General features: G+C 34.8%; 1 protein-coding gene across 1 annotated transcript in view; it reads right to left on the bottom strand.

Moving 5' to 3' along the window:
* Positions 1 to 1986: 1986 nt before the first annotated feature.
* The window catches only part of LOC145671109 (uncharacterized), a 233464-nt gene continuing 207810 nt past the window's right edge, over positions 1987 to 27640 (bottom strand). The window contains exons 6-7 of the mRNA XM_081739892.1: positions 21938 to 22005; positions 1987 to 6697 (exon numbers count right to left, since the gene is read on the bottom strand). Of these exons, the coding sequence (XP_081596018.1) occupies positions 5582 to 6697; positions 21938 to 22005 (1184 nt within the window). The 3' untranslated portion in view covers positions 1987 to 5581. The remainder of the gene's footprint in view (positions 6698 to 21937; positions 22006 to 27640) is intronic.

Genomic DNA, 27640 nt, shown 5'->3' on the forward strand with positions numbered 1-27640 from the left:
AAGTGACATCCGAACCGCTACTTTGTTTACGCATGAAAGAAGGGTTGTGGTTCGACCGAGAATTGAACATGGGACACCTTGATTAAAAGATGAAAAGGAAATAAAACTAATGCAGATGGTTTGATGTATGGAAACGTCACCATGAAGTTCACACGATTCGCATTTTTCGTACCTTTTATTTTTTTTCGGTTTAAACCAGTTGTTTATTTAAAAAAATAAGAAGAAAAACAGCTGGTGTAAACCAGCCAACCCTAAAAGTAAATAATTCTTTTAAAAAAATACTCAAATAAGTAGCAAAATTCTATGTAGTATTTTTACTTCAAAATATTCCATACCCTCTTTTTGGAACAAAATAAAATTAAAATAAAACATAAGAAAAATACTTAGATTTATATGATACACTTAAAGGCTGCACACCTAGAGCTTTTGGTTTTGTATATTCTTGAAATTCTACAGTTTTATATAAGCACCATCACGGTTTATTCAGTCCTCAAGTTTTCTGTATTTTTAACAAGAGGGGTTGAACATGAAGGGTGTGAGATAAGAACATGGTAACCCATAATTTTACTATTTTAAGAAATTAGAAATTTTCTGCTGCACAATCCATTTTGAAAATCGGAAAGCTGATTTTTCACATAAGTCTATACATGAGGGATTAAACGAAGCAGTATGCGGTGCTGCCTATCTGATGCTGCGTAACTCAGCAATTGAAAATTTGTTAGTTACCATGTTCTTGGCTCACACCCCTCATATCATTATGGAACTCTCCCCACCCCACCAACACACACACACACACAAAAGGACTACGAAATATATTTAAGTTAAGATAAATACAACTGCACAACAAACATGATTGACTGGAGCTTTTGCGCTTCTATCGAGAAGTCCGGAATTCAACTCAGCATTCGACCATTCTGACAAAACTTTTCTTCATTCCATCTATGAAGTAGAAATAGTGCGTGTACTGTGAGTTGGCTGACTTCATTTCTTATTGTTTTTAAATCGTTATTATTACTAATTACCAGCAGTGACGGTTTTGCGAGGGTTAGGGGGGGCGGTCTTTCGGACTGAAGTCTGTTCCCCAAAATTACGGAATGTCTAAAACAAACGAAATATCTATTAGTTATGCCTTACTCATTAACTTTAAGCTGCCTTCAAATAAAAATTACGAATGTTTAGAAAAACTAAACATTAGTAAGAAAAAACCCTTTCAAAATACTTTTCTAAATCCGCCACTGATTCTCAGTATAAAATGATCTTCAAGGTTGTATCTGGAAGATTATCGCTAAATATATAAACGAAACGAAATACAGTATTAGTTATGCCTGTACTCATAAACTTCAAGCTCCTCCCAAATAAAATTAGGAGATTTTAGAAAATGAAACAATCAGAGAAACCCGTCCCAAAGTACGTTTCTAAATCCGCTACTGATTATTTGTATAAATTAGTATTCAAGGTTGTATCCGGAAAATTATTGCTAAATCGTTGCACAGCTACAATATAACAGAAATGTGGAAGTACGGTTAGACGGATATATTGAAAAACGTACGCTTTGACGGATATATAGAAAAACGTAAGTTTAAATTCTGCGTTAGAAGCTAGAGTACTAAGCTCTTAGAAATGAAACACAGACGACAAACTGAAATGATCCCGAGAAGAAAAAATGTCGATAACTCAAAAGTTAAAATAAAGTTAAATAGCCTCTAAAATTGCCCTCAAATACTACATTCTTCATGTTAGCTTTAATTCGTAAAACATGTGCTCCATCCATCTTGATGGTGAATTTTAGAGCGAAATATGGCATTTAGGTCTTGGAATTCTTATCTAAGTATAGAATATACTATAAGAAAGCTATTTAGATAGAAAAATCATGAAAATTAAATAGCCAAAATTTCCAAAAGTCTCGGTTTTTTTTCAAAAAAGCCGGCTTTTTATGTGAAAAAAACCATCGATTCAAAAAAGCCGGCTTTTTTGCATCTCTAGGTAAACACATTCAGTATAATAATATAACTGAAAAACACCCACACTTTTAAATACTTAAATAAGAATTTTTGATTTGTTATTCCGACGTATAACAATTTTCTTAAAAATAATTTATAGTAATAAAATCCCTACAATATAGTTAAATTTAAGATCTAACAAATTATTTGACCCAATACATAGAGGTTAAAGCAATTTTCGCTAAATATAAACCTTCTCAAAATCTAGACAGTTAATATATTTGATGAAAAGATCATATATAAAACAGCCAAATAACTACGCGAACTTACATTTCTTATCAGATTTTTATCTTTAATTACCACCAATTTAATTAATTCTGAGTATTTCGACATTGAAACGTTCTCTTTATCAAAATGAGACAATTTAATTTTGTGATTATGTACATAGTAGAAAACTATCACTGTAATTCCAAGAATTACTCTAAAATACTTTAACTTTCTGTATGAACAATATTTACGACAGTTCACGTGTAACTTAGGAACCTTATGCATCAACAATAAAGATAATGATGAAATTCCAATACAACAAATTTCACACTCAAAATTTTGGAAAGTTTACAATAATTGTAGCCTTTTACAAGCATCTACAATTTTCGAGGTGCATATGTATATATTTACTTTTAATTATCACCAATTTATCTAATTTCTGATATATTGTAACTCAAACTTTCTTATATTTCTCACCATCATAAACTCGATGCAGTTACAGTGTTTCAAGTAAAGTTTTCTGTGAGAAACTTACTATTACTTTGTTTCGAACTATTCCAATTGTGGAAATAAAGTGGAAATAGTGTATTTGTGATTATATTACTCGAAAGTACGAGATATATTGATATTTTACACATATTCAAATAATTATGATATATTTTAATACATTTTTTGTATACAGAGAATTCACTTTTTTATCAGCAATCAGCGTCATTCTGGAATGGATCTACTTTGACCCCGCGAAATACGACAACACAAAACAAAGTAATTCTTAACATTTTTATTGACTTTTCATTGTTAATATTTTTCACGCGACGAAATAATACTATTGCTAAGCAAGTGGCAGTATATAAACGTATAATAGTTAATCTCAAATGACATGCCCGTCATCTTTTTAACAAAACAGACAGACTCATAGTATATATTATTTTTGTTGTTAAAAAATTATTGTTTTGTGAGTAATACAGAAATACTTGCTTCTTCACATAGTAGCGTTGTAATGCATTTAACAGTACCACACTCGTTCCACATATATTACAAATAAAGGTATTTTTATAATATGCTAGTAAAACTTCAAAGCATTCTTTTTTTATTTATTTTTTTACAATAAACTGACCGTAGTGTTTCAACTATAGTCTAAAATCCCAACGAACTCACTAAAACAGATTTGTTTAATAAAATAGTGTACAATATTTGGCCTGGATTTTAATATTTCATCAACTGTGATTAACAAAAAACCTAAGTAAAAAATATTCATACAAGATTAACTGATTTGAAGTTAAAGGAGAATGAAACCATATGTAAAGTAACGTGTTTATATTATGAACACATTCGAATTGCTGGAAGTTAGATATTACTTTTTGCACCTAACTTTTCCAATGTGAAGACTCCAACAGAATATTATGGCATTCATTTACTGAGATAAGGGGCATTCATTTACTGTTTTACTAAAGTCAGTTTTAATTTTAGAAGTGTGTCAAAATTTTATAGATAAAAAAGTTTGCTTTAATTTTAACTTATTACTTACTTATTTGTCACGTACTTTAATAAATCTAGAAAATTAGTATATCTGTTGTAAGTTAGAAATCTTTAATGAAATCAGTAAGTAATATTTATTTATATTGAACTGAAGTTTATTTGATTAATTTATATTCTCTATAGCGAAATTAGCTTTTCTAATAATTATTCATTCTATACTGTTTAGTTATATTGACTAATGTGTTAGCGAGGTTTTGACTATGTATTTCCTGCAAATACAGAGTATGCTATAAAAAAAACGTACTTGAGTCGTTATTGCTATATTCTTGATATATGCACTTATTTGAAACAAACAATAAATATTCGCTTTGCGTAATTATAATACATATGATCTCAAAATCAGACACAATTGTATGTTAATGAACTAGTAAGGTAAGAGACAGCAGTATTCTTCGAGGCAGTTGCAGTTGGAAGTGGTTAAAATATTTTCAGTTTGTACAGTTATATTCAGAAACATATTATTCTGGTACTTTCCTTTATCTATAAAAGTGAAGGAAAATATATTTCAATGCGATCACATAATGTCAGGAAATAATGAAATAGACAATTTAGAAGTATCATTTATCTTCAATAAAATTATTGCTCTTATGGCATTATCAAAACGATGAAACGAGTCAAATGCATGGTAAAATTTCATCGGGCCAAGTACGAAGTATGACAAACATTCGATGTTCAAATACATTATTCTAATCTCGATAGAATATCAAAGGTAAATTATAGTACATTAAATGGGTTTTAGCGTTGTAATGTAAAATTATTTAGTTTCTTTTAAGATTTTTTATTTTAATTTTTTAAAGATTTTTTAAAAGTAAATAAGGTAGGAACAAAATTTATTTTATATTTCTTGCCAAATGTATACTATTATACTATTATGTTGGATAATTATGTGGAAAGAAAAACACTTTTATTTATGTCATCTGCCTCGAAGATCCCTTTGAAATTTCCGGTTAGAAAACATAATAGTAATCAAACGAAAGTAATATGTTAAGACTTCTAACGACATTTGCAGTAGAGATATTAATTATAATGCCAAAATTCTTTCTATACATTTGTATCAGTTTTCGATTATATTATATTTTTTTTTTTTTTAAAAAAGGAAATTACAAAGTTATATTTGCTGGATTAACTTGAAATTACAACATAAAGATAAATATGTGCAGTTCTGGTACGATAATACTCAATATCAGTGTAATTCTTACTTAAAACTCTTCTTCTCACTTAATTCTTTTAAAACTCAATATACATTTTTTTAAATTATTTTATTTTTTAATTTAATTTAATTTTTTATTTATTTATTTATTTTTTTGTAAAATTCCAAAATTTAAAGTGTATTTTCACTTTTCTTTCTCTCTCTTAAGTTTCAGCTGTACACTTTTGTCACAATCTATATTTTACATCTCTAATTAAGCTCTTAGAAATAAACGAAAATTACTTAGTATCCTGAATTTTGCTGGGTAATAGACATTACTTCACATATTGAATTAAAAGATACGAATTAACTGATCTAATTGCTTCACAAGTCTGTTAAGTGTATAAAAAAATGACAGAATTTTGAATCAATATCGTCCGCAATAGGACTTATTACATATAGTTTGATGCATCTCAATTTTGCATATAACGTTACGCTGCTGAAGATGAATGAAATGTATTGCTTCATTCCAGAAAGTGGATCTAAAAACGAGTTAAACGTTAGATTGTAAAGTTGTACAACATTTCATGGAATATAATTAAAAGGTTTCATTTAGAAGGAGCACTTCTGCTTTCATTCTTCTAAATTGTTGCTGTTAGAATTTGAAGTGGACGAATGTCTGCTTCCCTTCTTGTTAATTGTGTTCTTAGGTCAGCTGTGCCTCTTCTTCATCGGAATAGTGGGCTAAAAGTGGGCTACCGTCACCAGGTAAGTTAGATCCTCTAGACGGAGTACCTGAAGTTGGCGGTGGTAACGGCGTGGATGGTGTTGTAGGAGCAGACTTGGTCAATTTGTCAATAAGAGGAATCGGGGCTACTCGAGGCGTCGCCATAGATAGCCAACTTGCACGTCTAGAAAGTCGTTTTGGTCGTCGTCGCTCACTGACAGCTTGTTGAAATCCTGAGTCCCGAGGCAAAGGCAAGTACACTTTGGCAGTTGCACCACAATTACTGGCAGAGGCGCCACTTGTATTACTTCCACTAGCACCAGCACCATTATTACTACTACGCCAATATCTTTTTCGACCAATTCGCCGTAATGGTGCCACGTGTTCTTTTGAAGCTGCTGAAGGTCTTTTGAACGACAATCTGCCGAAATTTCTTTTAGCGGGTGTTGTAGTTGCGGCGGGTACGGCAGCACATGCAGCGGCACAAGCATTTTCATTCTCATTATTATCATCGACCGCAGAACCTTTCCAACAGTCTAACACACTCGATTTCGATCTCGCTAAGCGAAAGCACTCCGTGCTGCGAGCGATTCCTTTCCGCGGAAATGTATTTTGCTTCGGAACCGATTCGACACTGCGACTCATGGCATTATCAAGAGTACGTGGCGTAACTGGATTGTCGGGCGGGAGCTGCATCTCACTCACTGGCTCTGGACTACTACCATTAACAAACGATAACACACCGCTTAATGTGTCCGAAGTAGGAGTTACATCAAGAGGCAACTGTTTAATTTTCTCTAAAATGTCCCTCATTTCGTCTGTGGGCGTTGCCTCCAGCGATGGAAACATAACGCCATGTCCTGGAATGAGATGTGTAGGACTAGTGGCCTGCGGCGGTGAACACGGTGTCACAGGACCCAAACTGCTGACTTCAGACCCTGAATATGCGTATTGTATAGAAGCTGCGGTGGGGGAGTGCAAGTCGTTGTTACTGCTGGTCACTGACGAAAGGGAGCATATTTCTCGACGCAAGGGCGTTCCTCTGTAGTCATAGGTTTCTTCACACGGATATGGAGGAGGGATGATTGTATTTGCCTGCAATAAAGAAACAAGTCAAAATTATAAATATTTTCCATCTTGGTCTATTTACAAAATCTTTAAAATGTTTAAGAACTTAGATACAGAGCGATCATGGGACACTGATCCCAAGAGCTTCCAACTAAAACAATGACACATGATCAAGCTATACATCTTTCTAAAGAATGGGTCCGATTGTATAGTACTTATTTCTGATAACATATTTCTCACAATCCAAGCTGGTATAGTCAGTCATTCACCTGACTCAGTACCATATAAATACTTAACAACATGGGGAACTTTGAACTCTGAAGTCTATGTTATGAAAAACATCCGAGATAGGTTACCGACTGCAAAGCTGCTCTGGGTGTTTACACGTTGAAATGATACAGAGAAAATCTCTTCTAGACGACCATCTCTCCATGCTGACCACCTCTCAACAACCAATTTTCACTGGAAACTAGTTATATTCCCATTGAAGCAATGTATTAGAACTTTCTTTATGTTAGTCGGTGACCACTTATTTTTGTCTGAAAAAGAGTATTTTACCTTCTTTGAAACAACCACCTTACAACAAACACATACAGCACGTGTTGATACTCGAGATCTTAGAAACAGAGAGAAACAATGTTAATACCTTTAGCTGATGGAATAGATGGTTTTGGAAAGCTCCTTTGTAATGAAGATGAAAATACATCCATGCATAATCTTCCAAATCAAGGAATTCTCAGGAACTGATCGACAAACTCCAAATATAGAACAGAGATATTTTTCTCAAAGAAATCTCTTGTTGCTTTCTTTAGTTTACTTATGCTCAGTGATGTCATTCATCCGGTTCACCCGAACCGGTTGTTAAAATTTATTAAGTTTCCAGAATCGGTTGTTAAGATTCTCTCTCCGTGTCTAGAACAAGTACTTATTTCATCATTTGCGAAATCGTAGTTACCGCCAAGGATATCATACAGCTGCCGATTGTTGGGCTAAGGTGAAAGCAACCTGCGAGTATTCTAAACATCAACTAACTTTGTGATTTGTTCTTAAATTATTTAGGATTTAGATTTCTGGGCTCTAGGCATTGATGGCCATTTAGCCCGTCACGTATGAGGGATGACGTCCCTCAGCGAGCATACTATCCAGGGAAAGGGAAGGAAGGAAGCGGCCTGGGACCTATAAGTTGGATACCACCCCGCCATTTGCCTGGTGTGAATGTGGAAAACCCTGGAAAACCTCATTCAGGATGGCTGGGCTGAAAAAGCTTTTTACACTTTTTCGATCCACCGGGAATCGAACCCGGGACCGCTCGCACCAAAGGCGAGGGCGTTAGCGACTACGCTACGCGGAGCCATTCTTAAATTATTGGTCTAAATTAATATTTGGTGAGTTTCACTAACAAAGTGTCAATATAAGCATGGGGATGGCTTACTCTTAGACGCCGTTACTTGTATCATTGGAATAAATTATAATAAAAATATACAAATGCATACTAATATATTTCACGTATAGTAATAATATTAAGTCAATATTAATATCAATATTAAGTCAACTTATTATAGTAATCATAGAACAAGTTACTTCAATCCGGTTAGTATAGTATTTCGTGAACTTGAGAATTTGTCAGAAACTAAAAACACTCGTTCTTGCTTGAATTGCATCCTGATTTGGAAATACTTGGTAAATGATTGAACTCTCTTTAAGAAGATGGAAATTTTAGTTTAAATTTGTTATGGTAATCTTCGAAAGATTTTACGGTACATGATAAAACGTTTGAGGAAATTGAAAAATGGTGACCGCAATGTCGAGCACTTTTACATTGAGGCACTGCACCGCTTATCAGTTTTCAGTTGGTTCCATCCGTAAGTACGGTCGAAGTACTGGTAGTTACCCCTCGTAACGCCCTTAGGCCTCCCCTCATGTGGGATTTTCCTTATCAGTATAATGTTGTCTTCTATGTCCCTTCAAGGTTACAAAAGGTGTCATGTTTCTATCTGCCTTGGTTTCTTCAGGAGACGGGCCTTAGTGTTATTCATGGAACGCACTGTATATGTGTTGTTGTAAATGCCGCCATAGCAAAAACTTTATTAATTGAGCAATCAGTTGAACTTCTATCACAACTTATATCTGTTGAACTAATATTTATGATATTTTATTTTATTTTCCCACCTCACATTTTACAACTATAGTGGCGTAGCGAGTAAGGCGTGTGTCTGCCATCTGGACAAATTCGATTCCTGGTGTTGGTAGGGAGTTTCTCCTCGACCTACCTTCATTCAAATAAGGTTCAGGGGTTCATAAAGCCTCTCCTGGGGAAACATGAAGGATGTGGATGCCCAAAGCGTGCTGGTGTGTACATCACTTCCTGTATGTGCCGAAATTTAGAAAGTGCGGATATTTTCTTCTTTTTGCAAGGCTTTGGCATCTCCGAATAGGGACACACTTAACTTTATTTACTTTGAAAATTATTTTAGTATGAAAGGCAACTGAATATGATAGCACAGTAACAAAATTAATAAAAGACAACTAATTTTGTTCTTTGCAACAACAACTAACTTCATTAAATTAATTTGAATTTATTGCATTAACAATAGCAGTATTACCTGTACACCGCGTGAAGAAGTTTGGTTTGTATGGCGTCATATTTCTCAATGAATTTTAAAATCAGAAATGGTAGTAGATTCCAGTTTTAGTGCAGATATTACAGTAGAGATGGAATATATTCTTGGAACGCTGAATGAATTGCGGAAAACTGCATTTAGTTATCTATTACCACTTTTATTCTATAGCAATCAATGTTGAAACCGGAAGTTGTTTACTTTTCCAACTTCCGGTTTGAATAGGAGTTAAGAGAGAAGATGATACCTATTGTTAGAACTCTAAATCTACTTAAAAAATATTTCTCGCTTTCTCTCATCGTTTTTGCTCTATATAGATCAATAGTGAAACCGGAAGTTGCAGTAGATTTGTACCACTTCCGGTTTTAGTAGAGAGTTAAAGAGGAAGATGAAATGTATTCTTGGGACGCTCAATCAATTGCAGAAATCACTTCTTGCTCTTTATTACTGTTTTTGCTGTATAGTGCACAACGTTAAAATCGGAAATGGTTGATTTCTGCCACATCTGGTTTGAATATCACCTCCATAATAATAATAATAATAATAAAATCACTTGATTCCTAACTTTTGACTCTACATCCTGGCCAAAATTAATGTTGATCCATCAAGCAGTTATTTAGATTTTTCGTCTCCTGGACGGATGAAAAGACAGAGTAAATATGAGTTCTGGTGATCCAAAATCCTTAAAAATTGACACTCATGAAAAATATTTTTCAATATATTATGAGAACAAAGGATGCCAAATGCCAAGAACTAAGTTATTGATTGAGTATTACATACGCAAATACAACATTCCTGACACTTAGTTTCGCTTCTTCTCAACTCAACATATAACAATACAATTAAAGAAGTTCCTTTTCCATTCCTTCTTGACTTCTTTCCCATGTTCTGACGACGATTTATCCACGATTGAAAGTTTCAGCATATTTCCGTTATTTATTGCGATACTTAATATATACACATATCTGTATATATAAAGAGTGTCTCAAAAGTCCCCCGACAGAGGGTAACTCTGTTATTATCGGAGTTACAACAAAATATAAGAATTTGTCTCCAAATATGTTTTCAATCTAAAGTAAATGCTTTTTTTTCTTTTAATCGGATTAGCCGTTCGGGCGCTACACTCTTTATGTGCCCAATCTTAAATGAAAATGCAACATTGCTTTATTTACCTGGACCCACAACATAAGTGAATTAAGTTACTGTCTTTTACGGTAACGTAGCCCCCATTTCAAACATGCCCTCATTCACTTTATGTTGTGGGTCCTGGTAAAGGGCAACGCTGCATTTTTATGTAACATTGCGCGCATAAAGACTGTACAACCGAAACGGCTCGTCTGATTAAAAAAAAAAAAAAAAATCCTTCACTTTAGATTGAAAGGATCATATTTGGAGACGGTTTCCCTCTCATATTTTGTTGTAACTCTGATAATAGCAGAGTTACCCTATGTCAGAAGACTTTTAAGACTCTCTGTATGTATACAGGGTGTTTCAAAACAACACCGACAACGTCTGGGAGGTGATTTCTGGCACAAAGATAAGACAAAAAGTACATACCAACCTGGGTGCACAAATACTTCCCTTCGGAGTTATAGGCTGCCGAAATCACGAAAAATTGAAATTTAAAGGCCCATAGCTCCAAAACTATGGGGCCTACAGTAGTCGGATCAAGACTTCACTTAGGAACTAGATGTGCCCTATTAAAATATCCATGTTTCAGAGTCCTTCAGTACTTTCGCAATAATTTTTATGGAGGTAGTTGGTGAGTACTTCGAATTATATGCCTGTAGCCAAACTCCCTTTATAAAAACTGTTGTTGAAGTACCGCAGGATTTTGAAACATGGATTTTTTGGATAGCGTACATACTAGTTTCTAACTGAAGTCTTGACCCGACTTCGATTGGTCCCATAGGTTTGGAGCTATGGACCTTTAAAGTTCAATTTTTCATGATTTCGGCAGCCTATAACTCCGAAAGGAAGCATTTGTGCACCCAAGTTGGTTTATATATTTGTCTTATCTTGGTGTCAGGAATCACCACCCAAACATTGTTGTTTTGCAACACCCTATATATATATATATATATATATATATATATATATATATATATATTGATCTATGTTCCAACTTGGATAAAGTATCTTTATTAATGTTTAAGGAAGTAGGATGTACAAGATGAAGCATATTATTAAGACAAATGCCCTGTAATGACAAGTTACTGCACTTATTTGTGATACAACATATTTTAGCTACGATTTGAGTAATTACTTTCTGGGTAAGTATAATTTCATATTCAAAAAATGACCAGAGTATTTTCTACTACATTTTTTCGACAATTAATAGTGTGATATCAAGTTTTTGTTCCTTTGTTTTTACTTACTTAGTTTTGTTATCGACTTTTAATTACTCCAATTTTTAAATTCAAATTATTAAAAGTAAGCAACTTTTTACTGTTGAAAGCCTATCTAAAATCTAATACGTTAGGCTTGTTACTACGATGTAAGTGATTTGTCTTAAACAGGGTTCCTACTGATCTGGAGAAATCTATTTCCCTGACCTTTTGGCAGGAAATTCCCTAACTTTCATGACAGGTGTCGGATGACGTTGACATAAATCAGGAATAAATAACGGTGTATATTTATATGAGAACATTTATTCTAGAGAGACAAATAATAATCAATTATTCATACATACATTCCACTTACCAAACATATAAATCTGAACAATGTTCCATACTGAGATCATTAACGGTTGCCTAAGCTCAAATTGGTTTAATGTTAATGTTAGAAAAAATATATTTTATAAAATTTCCCTGACTTTCCCTGGTTTTCAGTATTTTTCCCTGAGTTTCCCTGACTTGCACCATTTTCTCTGAGTTTTCCGTGACTTCCCTGACCAATAGAAATCCTGTTAAATACTTCATCCACGTGTTGATATCGCATAGAAATAAAGTTTTAATTAACCTTACTTGCCTTCTTGAAGCTAAGAGAATTCGAAGTGTGAATATTAATTGACATTTGCCAAGTGATTATTTACGTGATGAAATCATAATTACTAGTGGTTAGTTATTGTATACATGATACCTTAATCCTAGTTCTCAAACTAGCTCTCAGATTTTTGCTTCCTTACTTCTTATAGTTCTTAAATTCTTTTGAATTTTAGGCAGGATTACCATAAATCCTCTTTTACCCGGACATATTCTCTTTTTTTAAGCGCAAAAGAAGCGTCCGGTTGGATTTGCTTCCACAATGTAGCTGTCTGGGGTTTCTATCAATTGAAGAAAAATAGTAAGTTGAATTAAATAGTTATTTTTTAATATACCACGTTTACGTTTCGAAGCTAATGGAGATGGTAATGATCATAAACAAAATGGTGGAAGGAAGGAAGTGGGGGGAAACGGGAGAACCCCGAAAAAATCCACGTACACATTGTTTGTCCGTTTGGGAGAGTTGGATCAAACCAGAAACCTCATGTATCTTGATTCTTACAAATATTTGTACCTATTCACCATAGTCGAACACAGCTCGAAAAATGATAGTCTGCTAATAGTGCACAAGAAAAGGATAACTATAATTTGTCCGGTAATAACATCAGTAGATACGTATAATGAAAATTGACCTCACAGGTTCAGACTTGGTACTGCGTCAAATAATTAGAGAATGGTTTCGAGCATGCAACGTAGCTGGGAGTTCAAGTTTACTCAAGTTAGACTAAAAATTTTTCCATTGAATAAGAAAATGCTCGAACACAAATGCAAGTTTTCAGATGAAATTAAAAAGAATCATAATGTTTCCGAAACGGACAAAATGATTTTGAAATTCAATATACTGTTTGTAGTGAAGGCACTTATAGATGTTTATGTCAGATGTCTTCTTCTGTGGTATATGAAATTTAGTAACCCTGATTATAGCAGAAAAATATTATTCCTTTATCCTTATTCTGCTGGCTTAATAGTTCCACTAAGCTACAGGTATACTAGATAAGTAGACAAGAATCTGCGTTCAGGAAGCTAGAGGAAGCAAGACAATCAGAAAACTGTGGCGAAATATAACTTAGTTTCTTAGATTTCCAAACTATGTTATGCACAAGTATCGTTGCTGTATCTGTCTGTCTGTAAAACCGGTAAAAGATTTCGAAGAAGCACTTTTTCCTAATTGATCAGCGTCCCAAGAATATATTCCAATATCTCATTTGTTAACCCTCTACTTAAATCGGAATGGTAGTAATTTCCAATTTCAACGTTGGTCGTCATAAAAAAAAAAAGTAACGGATAGTGACAAACTGTTTTCTTTTAAATTGATTCATTGTCTAAAGGGAAAGTGTCATTTTCATTCGCATCTCTCTACTAACACCAAAACTGGTAGAAATTTATTACTACGAGGGTAAGTCAAAAATTATCTGCAATTTTGACATAATTCTTCTTATTGTTCATACTGATCTCTGTCCTCGTTTATTTTATTGTTATGCTGTTGTGGTCATGCTATGAAAGTTTGGTTCTAATCCCTCCATTTGTCTTCCTTTTCTTGCAGATAGATCATGGCCGCTCCATTAGAAGTTTGCACCAAAGAGGAACAAAGAGCAGTGATCCAGTTTTTGTGGTCGGAAGGTGTATCAGGAGCCGTGACTAAGTTTCATACGATGGGCCACTTCATCAATAGTCACTCGTCTGTCTAACAGAACTATGTCACGTGCACGCTTAATGTTGTTTGTAGCTCCTTCCTCGTTCATAACACTTGTGCGACCATTTTTGAACTTTCGAATCCATTCGTTGAGGACTAGCTCAGGAGAGTAATGCTCCCGGAAGTAGGAACGAAAAGCACAGTTCTGATTGGTTGGCGTTATCCATTTCTTGCCACGTTGCATTCAAATAGCAGAAATCAAACGATGGTTGTTCTTGTCGGTCTTCGTGGCCGAGTGCGCTAGCGCTATATGCTAGTAACAATAATCTCTTCTGGTGTGAGTTCAAACCCGGCCCGAGGAAAGTTGTTTTTATATTTCTTTTACATTTTTATAGCACTTTTTAAATTAAAATAAGATGAAAATAATAATCAAAAAAGTGATTTACTTACCTTTGTGGAGATAAGCAGTAGTAGTAGTAGAAACGGATTAGAAGCCCCGCAGGGCTCGTTTTGTTCCCCTTGTACTCCATTATAGGGCTCGTTTTGTTCCCCTTGTACTCCATGATATAAATTTTGTGACCAACTTAAAACAATTGGCTAGGATAGTGCGTAAAACAGCTGGCTAGAGTAGCGCGCGAAAAAAACGTGCTTCCGGGAGCATTACTCTCCCGAGCGAGTCGTATTCGTTGGCACTCCGTTGCGTCAAGACACTGTTCCCGTATTGTGCTGAAAGTCTTTGATGGATTGCAGCCCGTGACACACCTTCCGATAACAAAAAAGAAAAAAAATAAAAAAAAGATCACTGCTCGTTGTTCCTCTTTGGTGCAAACTTCTAACGGAGCGACCATGACCTATCTGCAGCAAAAGGAAGACAAATGGACGAGTTAGGATCAAACTTTCCTAACACGGCCACAACAGCAATAACAATAAAATAAACGAGGACAGAGGTCAGTATGAACAATGTAAGGAGAGTTATATCAAAATTGCGCATAATTTTTGATTTACCCTCGTACTTTCGGTTTCAATATTTATTTTCAAAGAGCAAAAATAGTAAAAGATTGGGAGTAATGGCTTTTTGATATGGATTCAGCATCTGAAGAACAGGTTTTGCCTTTCTTTGATTTTATTCCTTTATTGCAATCAAAAGTTACAGATGTATTGTTCCCAGTTTCAGTATTGAATTGCAAGTCTATCATAATTTCACGCTATGAAACGAGACTCACTTGTTTTAATTAACAATTTATCAATACTTTACAGAATACATTATGAACAATATTCAAATAAGATTGCAAAATAAAGGTATAAAACTGAAGTATTGGATAATTAAGATCTGAAAACAATATAATTCTCTTAGAAAAAAACTGGAAATAATCTATGGAAATATTATTCACGAGCTACTAGAAGAGAAAGGAATATTATCAAGATAAACTGTAAGAAAATAGAATTATGACAAACAATCACGTAAATATCAACAAATTACTGAAAGTATACCGCTTTCTCTTAGAATATTTAAATTTTCATTGATGTTTAGGACATGAAGTCAAAATTACATATTCAGTTTAGATAAAGCAAAAAGTATATGCTATGTTTTAGTTAAATGAATTTTATTGAATAAGAGTATATATATATATATATATATATATATATATATATATATATATATATATATATATATATATATATATATATATATATATATATATATATTAAAAAAACTACTATTTAATTTAAATGAATGTATAAACCAATGAAATAACTACTATGCATGAGTATATGAAATTTATGTTCTTCAGTATTTTTATATTGGATTTTACTTTTGTAAACTCTTGAACAGTGCCATGCCGTGGAAAATCAGAGGCTGGGGCGAGAGTATACAAACGGTGTCCCCGTATATATGAGTGAAGTTGACAGACGAGCCACGAAGCACCACCATCATTAGCGCGAAGCATAAGGAAATTTTTAAAAATAAACCCTGCTTTTCCTCGATTGTGAGTACTTTTTATTACTTTTTTCCTTCCATTTTATATATGTGCGCATGTATTTTCCTAACATGAGTAACATTATAGGACCAGTGACGACGCCAGCTTTAAGTTCTTAGGGCGGCAAAGGAGGGGCAGATACATTTTCGGGGCAGATACCAGAAATGACATATTTATTACGTTTGACTTATTTTACATTACATTGTGTATTTCGTTGCTGTTTTTATATTAGACCTATATAATTATAAATTAAAGTTATTTCAAGTAAAATTTGTAACTAACAAATAAGTGCCGTCTGCACATAAAATATTTTTCAATGAAACTTTTGAAGCCTAAACATAAATTGAATGACTTTCGCGTATGCTACAAGTAACACATTCGTCTAGTAACTATATGCTACGTATCTCTCTCTCTCTCTCTCTCTCTCTATATATATATATATATATATATATATATATATATATATATATATATATATATATATATATATATATATATATATATATATATATATATATAGATAGATAGATAGATAGATAGATAGATAGATAGATAGATAGATAGGGAGAGAGAGAGAGAGAGAGAGAGAGAGAGAGAGGGAGAGAGAGAGAATTTACGAGGAGCTGCTGAAAATGTTGTAGTCCAATCCAGAAGGAGTGTAGGTACTAGATAGAAAAATGTAACCGCAGTTTAGAAAAATATATCTCTGTATGTACAAATACAAATTTTCATATTAATAATGAAATTCTTATTGTTTCTCAGACCTCTGAAGTGATTATGTGTGCGCCAACAACGAATTTCACGAACATCCAGATCCTAACTGTTATAACATTTTTGTTCCACCAAGGAAAGTCACCGAAGTAAATTTTAATTAGGAAATCAGTGAAACACCATGGGACTCTCCTCCGTTATATACAGTGGTGAAGAAGTAAGTGGTTTAATATAAACGTGGCGATTTCTCAACAAATTATGCTTTACATCCAGGATGTTTAAAAGCAATGACTCTTCCCGAAGTCATGGATGCAATTTGTGACATTATTCTTGAAAATTATAGCATTTCAGCCACTGGTGGATATAGCCCGGGGCTGGAGGACCTAGGCCACCCCAGTTTTTGAGTGACAAAAATAATTTAAGCTATTATTTATATAGTTTTTAAAGTGTATAGTAAACTCACAATATACTTATTATAGTCCGAGGTCTGGTTGCACCCCTCAGTTCTGGGCATTTCTTTGGAACTCGTCGGTAGCATAATTCAGAATGGGTTGGGTATGCGCAAGTTCTCGGCATAATGGGTTCCCAAAATATCTGTCAGGAGAATAAAAGAGTGACGGCATTAAGAGAAGTCTTCTTTCAATTTGACCCTAATGCTGATCAATTTCGCTCACGAATAGTAACCATAGACGAAATATGATTGCACCACTATGATCCTGAAACGAAACAACAGTAAATGGAGTAGTAGCACTCATTACTCCCTCGCCCCAAGAAGTTCAAGACACAGAAGTAGGTTGACAAACTGTTTGCAACATTCTTCTGGAATAAGTATGGAGTCGTACTCATAGATTACCTCCGCAACAGTCAGATATTTAATCCAGAATCTCTACATTACTTACAAAACTGAAAGAAAAATTCAAAGTTCAACGCCGCGGAAAATGAAAAGAAAGGAATTATGTTCCTTCAGGAGAATACACCTGTTCATCAAGCCCCTGAGAACAAAATTGACATTGCATAATCTAGGATTTCAATGTCTAGATCATCATTCTTATTCCGCAGATTTAGCTCCGTCTAACTATTACGTGTACTTATTTCCCAAACTTAAATAACACTTGAAAGGACGCCATTTTAGATCTGATAGGGGTAGTGCTAGGAACAGTGGTGCGAGGAAATCTTCAGATTTTTTAACTTTTCTGCAAAAACTGGAGCACTGCACAAGGTAGCATATTGACTCTCGAGGGAAGTGTAGAAGAAGTAAAACTTCACCATTCCACGTGCACTCCTTCTGGGTTGGGCTACGAATTTTTCAGCAGTTCCTAGTCAATATGGTAGACGTCACGTCAGTACTTTGAAACAAAATAAGTAAGGGAGCTCTAGTGTAAACCAATTACTAACTAAAGATCAGCACTCTGACAATACGTTTTATTGAGAATCAATTTAATTCCATAAATTTATTATTTTGCAGGAAGGGAAAACACAACTCTTTTTATCTCCTTCAAAAAATTAAGCCCTGGTAGATGCAAACTAAGCTGTTATAAGCACATCCTCTGAATATTGGAAGCCGAGAATAATGTTTCAGAAAAAAGAAGTTTTAAATAAAACAAAATATGAAACTGAAAACTTCAAACATGGATAAATACAAACAAGTTACGTAACTGGTTTTACCTTTCTTTTGTTTCCAATCGAAAAGAAAACAAGTCGACCAAATCTACTATTCTTCGCTAAGCACAATAATTAAAAATCATAAGAAAGAAGTATAATTAAAATTTACCCCAAAAAGCGCTAAATTAGAAAACAGAAATATGCATGCATACCCAGAAGAAGAAAGCTTAAGGACTAATCTGACACATAGTAAATGCATGGAAAGTAGACTACAATTTGAGAATGAGATTGGTTATGATACTCATATAAAATACTACATGTAGAATGTTTAAAGATTGTAGGAGTCTGGGGGGCAGTCAGGGGGCAGAAGTAGCTACTAGGGGGGCGCTCACCCCCCTTGCCCCCTCTGGCGTCGTTACTGTATAGGATCAGTTCCTAAAGCAGAAAGATTTAAGTAAATATTAGTAACATTCCAAGTATTTTTCCTCTCTCTTTTTTCTTTTCTATTTCCCTCCCGAATTTTGCGCCCCGATTACCCACCCCCACGGCAAGGCACTGCACTTGAAAGATAGATATGGAAGTTATTTTTCTACAGAGATGCATCATGCTTACAAACACACACAATATAACTTATAACTTAGACTTCTTTTGGTTCATGAATAAGAAATGGAAACAAATTGAATTATAAGAGGTAGAATTATAATAAAAAATAATAAATATTAAATAATATATCAAATATAAGGTTGTCTAAAATGTATTGAGCCTTTCGAGATCAAAACTGGGAATACGTTTACTGTGATTTATAAAACAAACACAATCAAACCTGATATGAATAATTTTCTTTGACAAAGCCGTAATCCTATTGCTATAAAACTTCCGTGAATTCCGATCGAAAGAAGTGACACGTATTTTGAAACTAACTTAACACCTGAAGTTCTACAGAGACTGAAATAAATGTTAGTCCAACCTTGCCAGATCCGGGCTATACGGTGGATACATTAAAACCTCTCAGCCAAGTTCTCTCAATATCTGATGGGTCATTAAAAATGTATGCAGTCTTGCGTTGTGAGCATGGTATACGACACCCTTTCTGTTAACCAGTTCGGGCTGTTTCTTTTGAATTGCTGGGTGCATTCACGCTGATCCAGACAGTACAGGTCCGAGTTTGTCGTTCTCCTAAGCGGTAGCAGCTTGTGATGTACGATGCTCTTCCAGTCTCACCAAACGCCCAGTATAACCTCCCTGAGCGATAGTGTACGCTATGCCATAGACTATGAGAGCATTTCCTCGCTTCGACCATGATCTTTTACGCACATTTGGTCGTAGGTATCCAGTTTTCATCACTCGTGATCAACCGCTTCAGAAATGGCTCGAGTTCACTGCGTTTCAATGGTGATTCGCAGATTGAAATTCTATCGAGTAAATATTTTGAGTCAGATCGTGTGGCACTTAATCGATCGTGTAGCCAGGTTCCTCAAATGGTTTAACACTGTTTAGTGATGGATGTTCAAGTCATTTGCACTGTCATCACTGCCTACCTGCCGGTCTTGTTCGATTTCTGCCAGAATATCATCCAATTTCGCTGTGATTGGTCGTCCACTGCAAGAAGCATCTTGGACTTCTAAGTTTCTAGAACGAAAGCGACGGAACCATCTGTTGACTGTTGTTTTTGATAACGTATCTTGCCCATAAACAGCATAAATTTCTTCACAGGCTATGCAACATTTGCGCATTTATCGAAATAAAATTGTAAACTGTAGCGCAGTTTTGTGGGCTGTACTTTTGATTACAAGAATCCCAACATTTTTTGACCTCTACTAGCTTCAACTGTCAAATGACGTTAGGCCTGACCTTCTGCAATTCATATGCCGTGAGATTTGGGGCATAAGGCTATCTCGTGCGCAAAAGACTCAATATTTTTTAGATTACCTAATATACAGGGTGTTTCAAAACAACACCGATAACGTTTGGGAGGTGATTTCTGACACCAGGATAAGACAAAAAGTATAGACCAACCTGAGTGCACAAATGCTTCATGTCGGAGTTATAGTCTCCCATAAATATGAAAAGTGAACTTTAAAGGTCTGTAGCTCCATAACTATGGGACCGACCGTGATCGGGTCAAGACTTCACATAGGAATTAGTATGTGTCATATCCAAATATTCATGTTACAGAATCCTATGGCACTTCCGCAACAATTTTTATAGAGGGCGTTTGGGTACGTGCATATAATTTGAAGTACCCACTCACCAACTACCTCTCTAAAAATTGTTGCAGAAGTACTGCAGGATTCTATTCTGAAACATAGATATTTGGATACGGCACATACTAATTCCTAAGTGAAGTCTTGGTTCGACCACGGTAGGTCCCACAGGTATGGAGCTATGGAACTTTAAAGTTAATTTTTTCATGTTTTCGGGAGATTATAATTCCGAAAGGAAGCATTTGTGCACCGAGGATGGTCTATACTTTTTGTCTTATTTTGATGTCAGGAATCACCTCCCAAACGTTGTCGGTGTTGTTTTGAAACACCCTGTATAACAGAAATTTCTAAGATATATATTCATATTTCTCAGATTCGAAACTGTACCTCCAGTACTTTATATGTGAAAGGTTATCTGAAAATATATTTTATGAACAAAATACTAGTATAATTAATTTTTATTGCTAAGTTGGTTGCAGAGATAAAGCACAGAGGAATAATTAGCTGGGTTATCTCTTTGCCTAATCAGTTGCTAGTTCTGCACGATCTATTACTTAACGCTTGAAAATAAAACACAGAAAGGGTTTATTTATTCTACATCTGAGAACTGTTTATTTTATTTTATTTATTTATTTATTTATTTATTTATTTTGTTGTTGTTTATGTTGTTTGTTTGTTTGATAATTGCTTTAGAGTTTATAACGTTCCTTTGGAGTGTCCAGATCACTTGAAGCGAGGATGTAACATACGATACTCTTATCGGAAATCAAATTTAAAATGATCGTATCAAAAGCAAGAACTTTCAACAATGTAATAGCCCCGAGGGAGCTCAGTTTGATTTTCGAAATGGAGGCTAATCATTGACAAGTAACATTCAAGGAAAAATAAAAAAAAAAAAAAAATTATATACTTCTTTAATGTTTCTTCCCTTGAAGTTTCATTTACCACGTTTGATTTTGATGCTGGGCTCCAAATCAGTAGTCATTTCAGATTTTGCTTGGGGGTGTGGCAAAACCCCTTGATATACGTAAGTAAAATTTCGCGTTTTTTTACTGATTTACTACTATTCTATTGATAAAATCTATATAAATCTCAAACTCAGGAGGGCAATTACCCCTACCTGCCCCGCCCTAAATGACGCCCCTACTCCAACTCTACTAGAATGCAATTATAAATTATTATCTTTCTCGATTTCGAGGCCAATCTACAGTTAAAAATCCCAAATGTTGCTCCGAAAATGTTTAATTTGTGAAACTAAAATGTGGCTTTCTATATCTACGTAGTTTTTTTTTTTTCAAGCTCTTCAAAAAGCTCTTCAAAAGCGTAAAGAATTTAATGAAAACTCAAATCATTTTGTTGTTAGTTAATGAAAAATTAAGATGATAAATAATACAGTAATATTATAATATCATTGTTTCCTCTTTTCTCATATGAATCTCTGTTTCCATATCATCAAACTGCTTTCATTTGTGTACCAGATTTTCTGTAATCTAATATCCTTTTACAAAACGAGCAACTAGAGTGAAATCTAATTACCTCATTTGTTGCGCTACATATGAAGCTGGAGCTGAGAGAGTCTGCAGTACTTGTCGCCGATAAAGAGCCTGAAAGAAATAATAGGGCTGTAGATTAGAATGTTAATGATGTAAAAAAAAAAAAAAAAAAAAAATGCTACTTATAATAAGGTAGTTCAATTTATTTACAGTGTTTTAATCTGTAAACACAAAATATGTCATATCTTGGTGTAAAAACATAGTGTGTTTCACTATAATTAGCTAACTTCTCATACTTTGTCTCATAATAAGAAACAAAAATCTTATTTTACACATTGCTTAGGTAAAGAAATATTAATTAAAACGTTTTATATTATTGTGTAAAAAATAGTAATTTACAAAAAAAAAAAAAAAAAAAAAGAAGCTTTACGAAAGTTCTAACACTTCTTTGTACAACTGATGTGGAATATGGATCTATATTTTAAAATAGGATTAGAGCAAGAGGCGGCTCTATAGCACAGTCACAAAGTCGCGTGCCTTCCCAATTAATACGAAGAGAAACAATTAAGAAGAAATATGGGCGCTTACTCTTGTACGAGGGAACGACAGAAGAAAGAAATAATTATTTCAACATGAGATTTGCAGTCCTGATTGATGTCTATGAGATATTTGGAAATTTCCTGCAAGACACGATGCATGATGTTACTCTCTGAACACGGGTTCTGGTTTGACTCTTACTAGCAATCTCCTGTTTTACAGAGCAACCCTTTAAACGCCTGCCATTATTTTCAACATAATCACACATTTTTCATGACTGAAAATATTAATTCGTTTTGGTCGGCAGATGGGACTGCGGGAGAAGAGGAAGTAGAGCAAAGCCTAAGCTCCGTGGCTGTGCTGAAACACTTAGTCCAAGCTAAGAGGGATGGATTTGTTGTGCTGAAACACTCCGTCCGAGCGAAGAGGGATGGATTTGTTGTGCTTCTTGCACACACGCAAAAGAATGACTCATAATGTATTATACGAGAAGAATTCACAGTAAAATTTCGAATCATTGTTTATTTTTGACGCTTATATTCAAATTATTATGAAGGAAAAAGATAAGAACACTGTCTAACTAGGGATGATTCCATATCGGGACCAAGTATTTATACTTGGATAAAACCTATATATCGTCTGAAAGCTCTTGCCATGAGAAGTACGAAACCGCTTTTAAATCACGGGCAAACCCTCAACTACACCCTACAGGGGTCCAGTTTGTTGGTAATAGGGATGGCCAGACGGATCCGGATTTCGGATATCCGGATCCTACAAGATCCGGAACTCGGATCCGGATCCGAAATTTCGAATCTTGGATCCGGATCCGGAATTTCGGATCTTGGATCCGGATATCCGGTTCCTGGATCCGGATCCGAAGTTTCGGATCTTGGATCCGGATCCGGAATTTCGGATCTTGGATCCGGATCCGAAGTTTCGAATCTTGGATCCGGATCCGAAGTTTCGGATCTTGGATCTGGATCCGAAATTTAGGATCTTGGATCCGGATTCGGAATTTCGGATCTTGGACCCGGATCCGAAGTTTTGTATCTTGGATCCGGATCCGAAGTCTTGAATATTGGATCCGGATCCGGATATCCGGTTCCTGGATCCACACCCGAAATTTCGAAGTTCAGATTCATACTCCTGTTTTGAATATTTTAGGCCTTAGACTGAGACCCAGAACTAAAATATCCATATGTATAAAATTGACTAGGTGAATTTTATCTAACTCAGTGGGAAGACAATTCAATTTAAATGACAAAAGATTACATCAAAATCTCATTTTCACATTTTTCGGGTTAGACCATTGTTCCGCACACCCCATCATTTAGTCTTTAGTATATCTTTAAACGTACTACAACTATGCCACTTTCATCTGAAGTCAGTAGTTGTATAGATCTGCCTTTTGTTATATATTAATCGAGTTAGGATTAAAATTCGATTGTTTGTGAGACCTATGATAATATTTTCAGAATGAGTTATAACGTTGAAAAACTGCATAGTAATGCTGCATATTTTCTTTGTGCCACATTGGAATTTAATGTAGTCTATCTTATACAATCGGCTCTTATGATTAATTCAATGATCTGAACTCCTGCAGCATTACGCTAAAATCATGGATGTCTTTGAATTTTCATCATTTCTATTTTTTTTTTATTACGAGCAAAATAAATATCATAAGCGGTATTTTACATAATACATATAGACGCAGATCAGTCAGTTGATTGCTTAAAGTTTATAGCAAAGCTATTACATTTCTAAGACACTGGCGGCCTTAGGACAAAATCCATGGCTTTCCCATAAAATCTTAAATATCTCTATATAAAAAGGGCAAAGTCCTGAGTGACTGAGTGAGTGAGTGACAGATCACCGTACAGACCAAATCGCTTAAGCTACAAACTTGAAATTTGGACAGTTTATAGGGTTTGTGACGTAGGATACCACTAAGGAAGGACTTTGGGAAATTCGACGAGGAAGGGGGGAAATGGGGTGGAAAATATTGATGATTCTTGACGTTAGATACTTCAAATTTGGTATTTGGGTTTCTCATTGAAAATAATTTGATACTTGTTAAAGTGCTTTTTGATATTTAAATTAGAAGGGGCAGGGAAGATGTAGAAAGTAAAAGAACGGGTGGTAATTGCAATTATTGCAATTAGTATAATAATATGCCTATATCTCGGAAACTTAAAGGGTTAGAAACATGGAATTTGGTATTTGGACTTCTCACTTAAAATAATTAGATATAGTCCAGGAGCATATGTCAATATTTCCTAGTCCGTGGGATTTTGAATGAAGGGATGTTGCGGGTAGGTGGAATATCTTCATTTGGAGGTACCTAATCATGTGGTACCAGGTGGCAAGCCGAAAACCGTGGCAGGGGACCGGGAGGGGAGGAAACAAAATGGCCGCCAGTGACAGTTGTCTCTCTGGCTTTAAAGTGCTATAACTTCTACAACTTTTATACTAAAACCTTGAAAGTTGTGCAAATATGTAAATAACACATCAAACATTCCATTTTAGAACAATTTGCTGCAATAGCAACGCCATATTTTAAATATGGCGCCCTTAAATCCCGAAATTCGGTATTATTTATTTCTTTTCTTTATATTCAAACGAAAATAACTCGTAAACTGCCACAGATACGCGAAATCACCTTGAAACAAATGTTGTGGGTCCATGTAAGGGCTTTCCAACGAGGTATATGCCATTTCTGTATCTTTAAAACTAACGGAGCTAGACTAGTTTATGTTACAGTATGTGTATACCTTATAGCTTTTAATATATGGCTACCAAAATTAGGCGAAACCTGCAATTGTAAGTTCGTGAGTTTTGTGTAAAGAATCTTTACGGGTTGAGGGAATGCCTTCACTAGAAGGTACCTAATCATGTGGTACCAGGTGGCAAGTCGAAAAACGAGGCAGGGGACCGGGAGGGGGAAAGAATATGGCCGCCGGTGAAATTCGTCACTCTAGTTTTAGAGTGCTATAACTTCTACAAATTATATATTAAAATTTTCGTGATTGTGTAAAAATGTAAATAATACATTATAAATTTTATTTTAGAAGAATTTGGTGCCATAGCGACTCCATATTTTAAATATTGGCGTGCTTCAGTATCAAAATTAGATTATTATTATTTGTCCATTTCTTTATATTCAAAGGTAAACAACTTGTAAACAGCCACAGGTAGTCGGAATTGGCATGAAATAAACTTGTAGGCCAGATCGGTGGCTTTGAAATGAGAGATTGATGTCGTATCTTTAAAACTAACACAAAATAACTAGTTATTGTAATGGTAGGTATCAGAATTTGTGGGTTTTAATAGCGAAAGCACAACACGAACATAAACTGAGAAGAAATGCAACATAATTAATCTTGGCTTTACGTACTTATATCTAATATCTTTAATATGATGCTCTGTGATACAATTAGTTTAGAAATATATCCTTGAATTACACAGTTTCGGATGTAAAAGAGTTACACCTACAGAAAATATTTATTCTTGTGAGAATTTTTTGTAACTAATAAGTATATACTATTGTTTATAATATAGATGATTTACTTCATTTAAATTAACCTTGGGGTTTGATTTACTTCATTTATCTATTGTTTAGAGAATCCACTTTCTATCTGACCCAATCGGTACTATAAAAAAACACTCAGTTCGTTAGTGGGTTTTTACTACTTGGTTTCTCACCTTAGCATTCCTTACACTGTATTTCTAAGGTCTCTCCCCTAAGATGTCACACCTATGATTTCTCACCTGAGCATTCCTTACACAATATTTTAAAGATTTCTACCCTATGATGTAACACTGATGTTTTTACACCTGAGCATTCCTTACATCATATTTTTAAGGCTTCTTCCCTACGATGTCACACTTATGGTTTCTCACCTCAGCATTCCTTACACTATACTTTTAAGGTTTCTCTCCTATGATATCACACCGATAGTTTTTCACCTGAGCATTCCTTATATACTATTTCTAAGGTTTCTCCCTTACGATGTAACTCGTATGGTTTCTCACTAGTCATCGAGAGTCTCATCACTGTCATCTTCTGAATCTTCCCATCGTAAGTCATGGTTTGCACACTGATCTCATCTCCTCCACAAAGACACAGTTCTGTACATCGCATGGTCCGAAATCGACATTTGCATGTCAAAGAACATTTACTTACTGTGCAACCGCAGCGAATCAACTGCAATACAGTCTCTGGAGCGCAAGGTAGTGTGCACATCACAGGAACAATATTATTTTCGTCACTGGTTTCTTCTTCCCATCCACAATCTAGTGGATTTGGCAGATTTGGATGTGATTTTCCACAATAGTACTTGGAAGTTCACTCTTTTAATGAAAGGTGTAAGAGCCGCTCTGGTTGGAGGAAGACCTGAGCCTTGAATGTCCCTTTTCGTGAATAGCCACCATCGTAGTTTCCCAATATCTTGAATTTTAGTGTTCGGCACATAAACATTGCAAATGAACTTCTCAATTAGCCTTTCATCATCGTCATTGAACTTACTAGAACCGAGGTTTCCAAGAGATGCAAGTATGTCAACTCCAGCGTTGTAAAATGCTTTCCAAAACATCTTCTTTGACTTCCTTGAAAATGACCCAGTAATATCACACCCTGAAATAGCATGGAATCCAAGTAAGACTTCTAATCTAGAAGATCCAAGAGAGATACGGATAGTATGAATATCTATCATTCTCTTATTAACTCCAACTCCAGTGACAAACTTCGTATTGGCAGGTAAGTGTCTAGACCACCACAAAGAACAAGTATATCAGTATATTGGGACATAATGTGGATGGTCTGTGCCCCTTGAGACGCTGCATAAAGACTGTGAAGTATTATTTTTGTATCTGCTTCTTCATGAATACTTTTAACTTATTGATGTCCTTCAATTCTGAAGATTTTGCTTCTGTTCTCCAGCTGGCACCTAAGCGTTTTCCCAATTTTACTCGCATGAAGAATTTTTTCTGAAAGATAAGCAGTAAATGCATCTTTGGTTTTTGGATGAGATAAAAGATTTTTCATAGTGACATTTCTTATATTGGCAGAGTCAGATATCTTGTATTCGATTGTTGGGCTGTCTCAAGCTCTTTTCTTCCACATTGACATCTTTAATGACTTATTTCCATACGTATCGAAAACAAGGTGAGTTTCATCGTATTTCAACATTATTGACTTTATTCTTTTGCA

The sequence above is a fragment of the Thermobia domestica genome, chromosome 15 (assembly GCF_964235325.1).
Source record: "Thermobia domestica chromosome 15, izTheDome1.hap1.1, whole genome shotgun sequence".
Lineage (NCBI taxonomy): Eukaryota > Metazoa > Arthropoda > Insecta > Zygentoma > Lepismatidae > Thermobia > Thermobia domestica.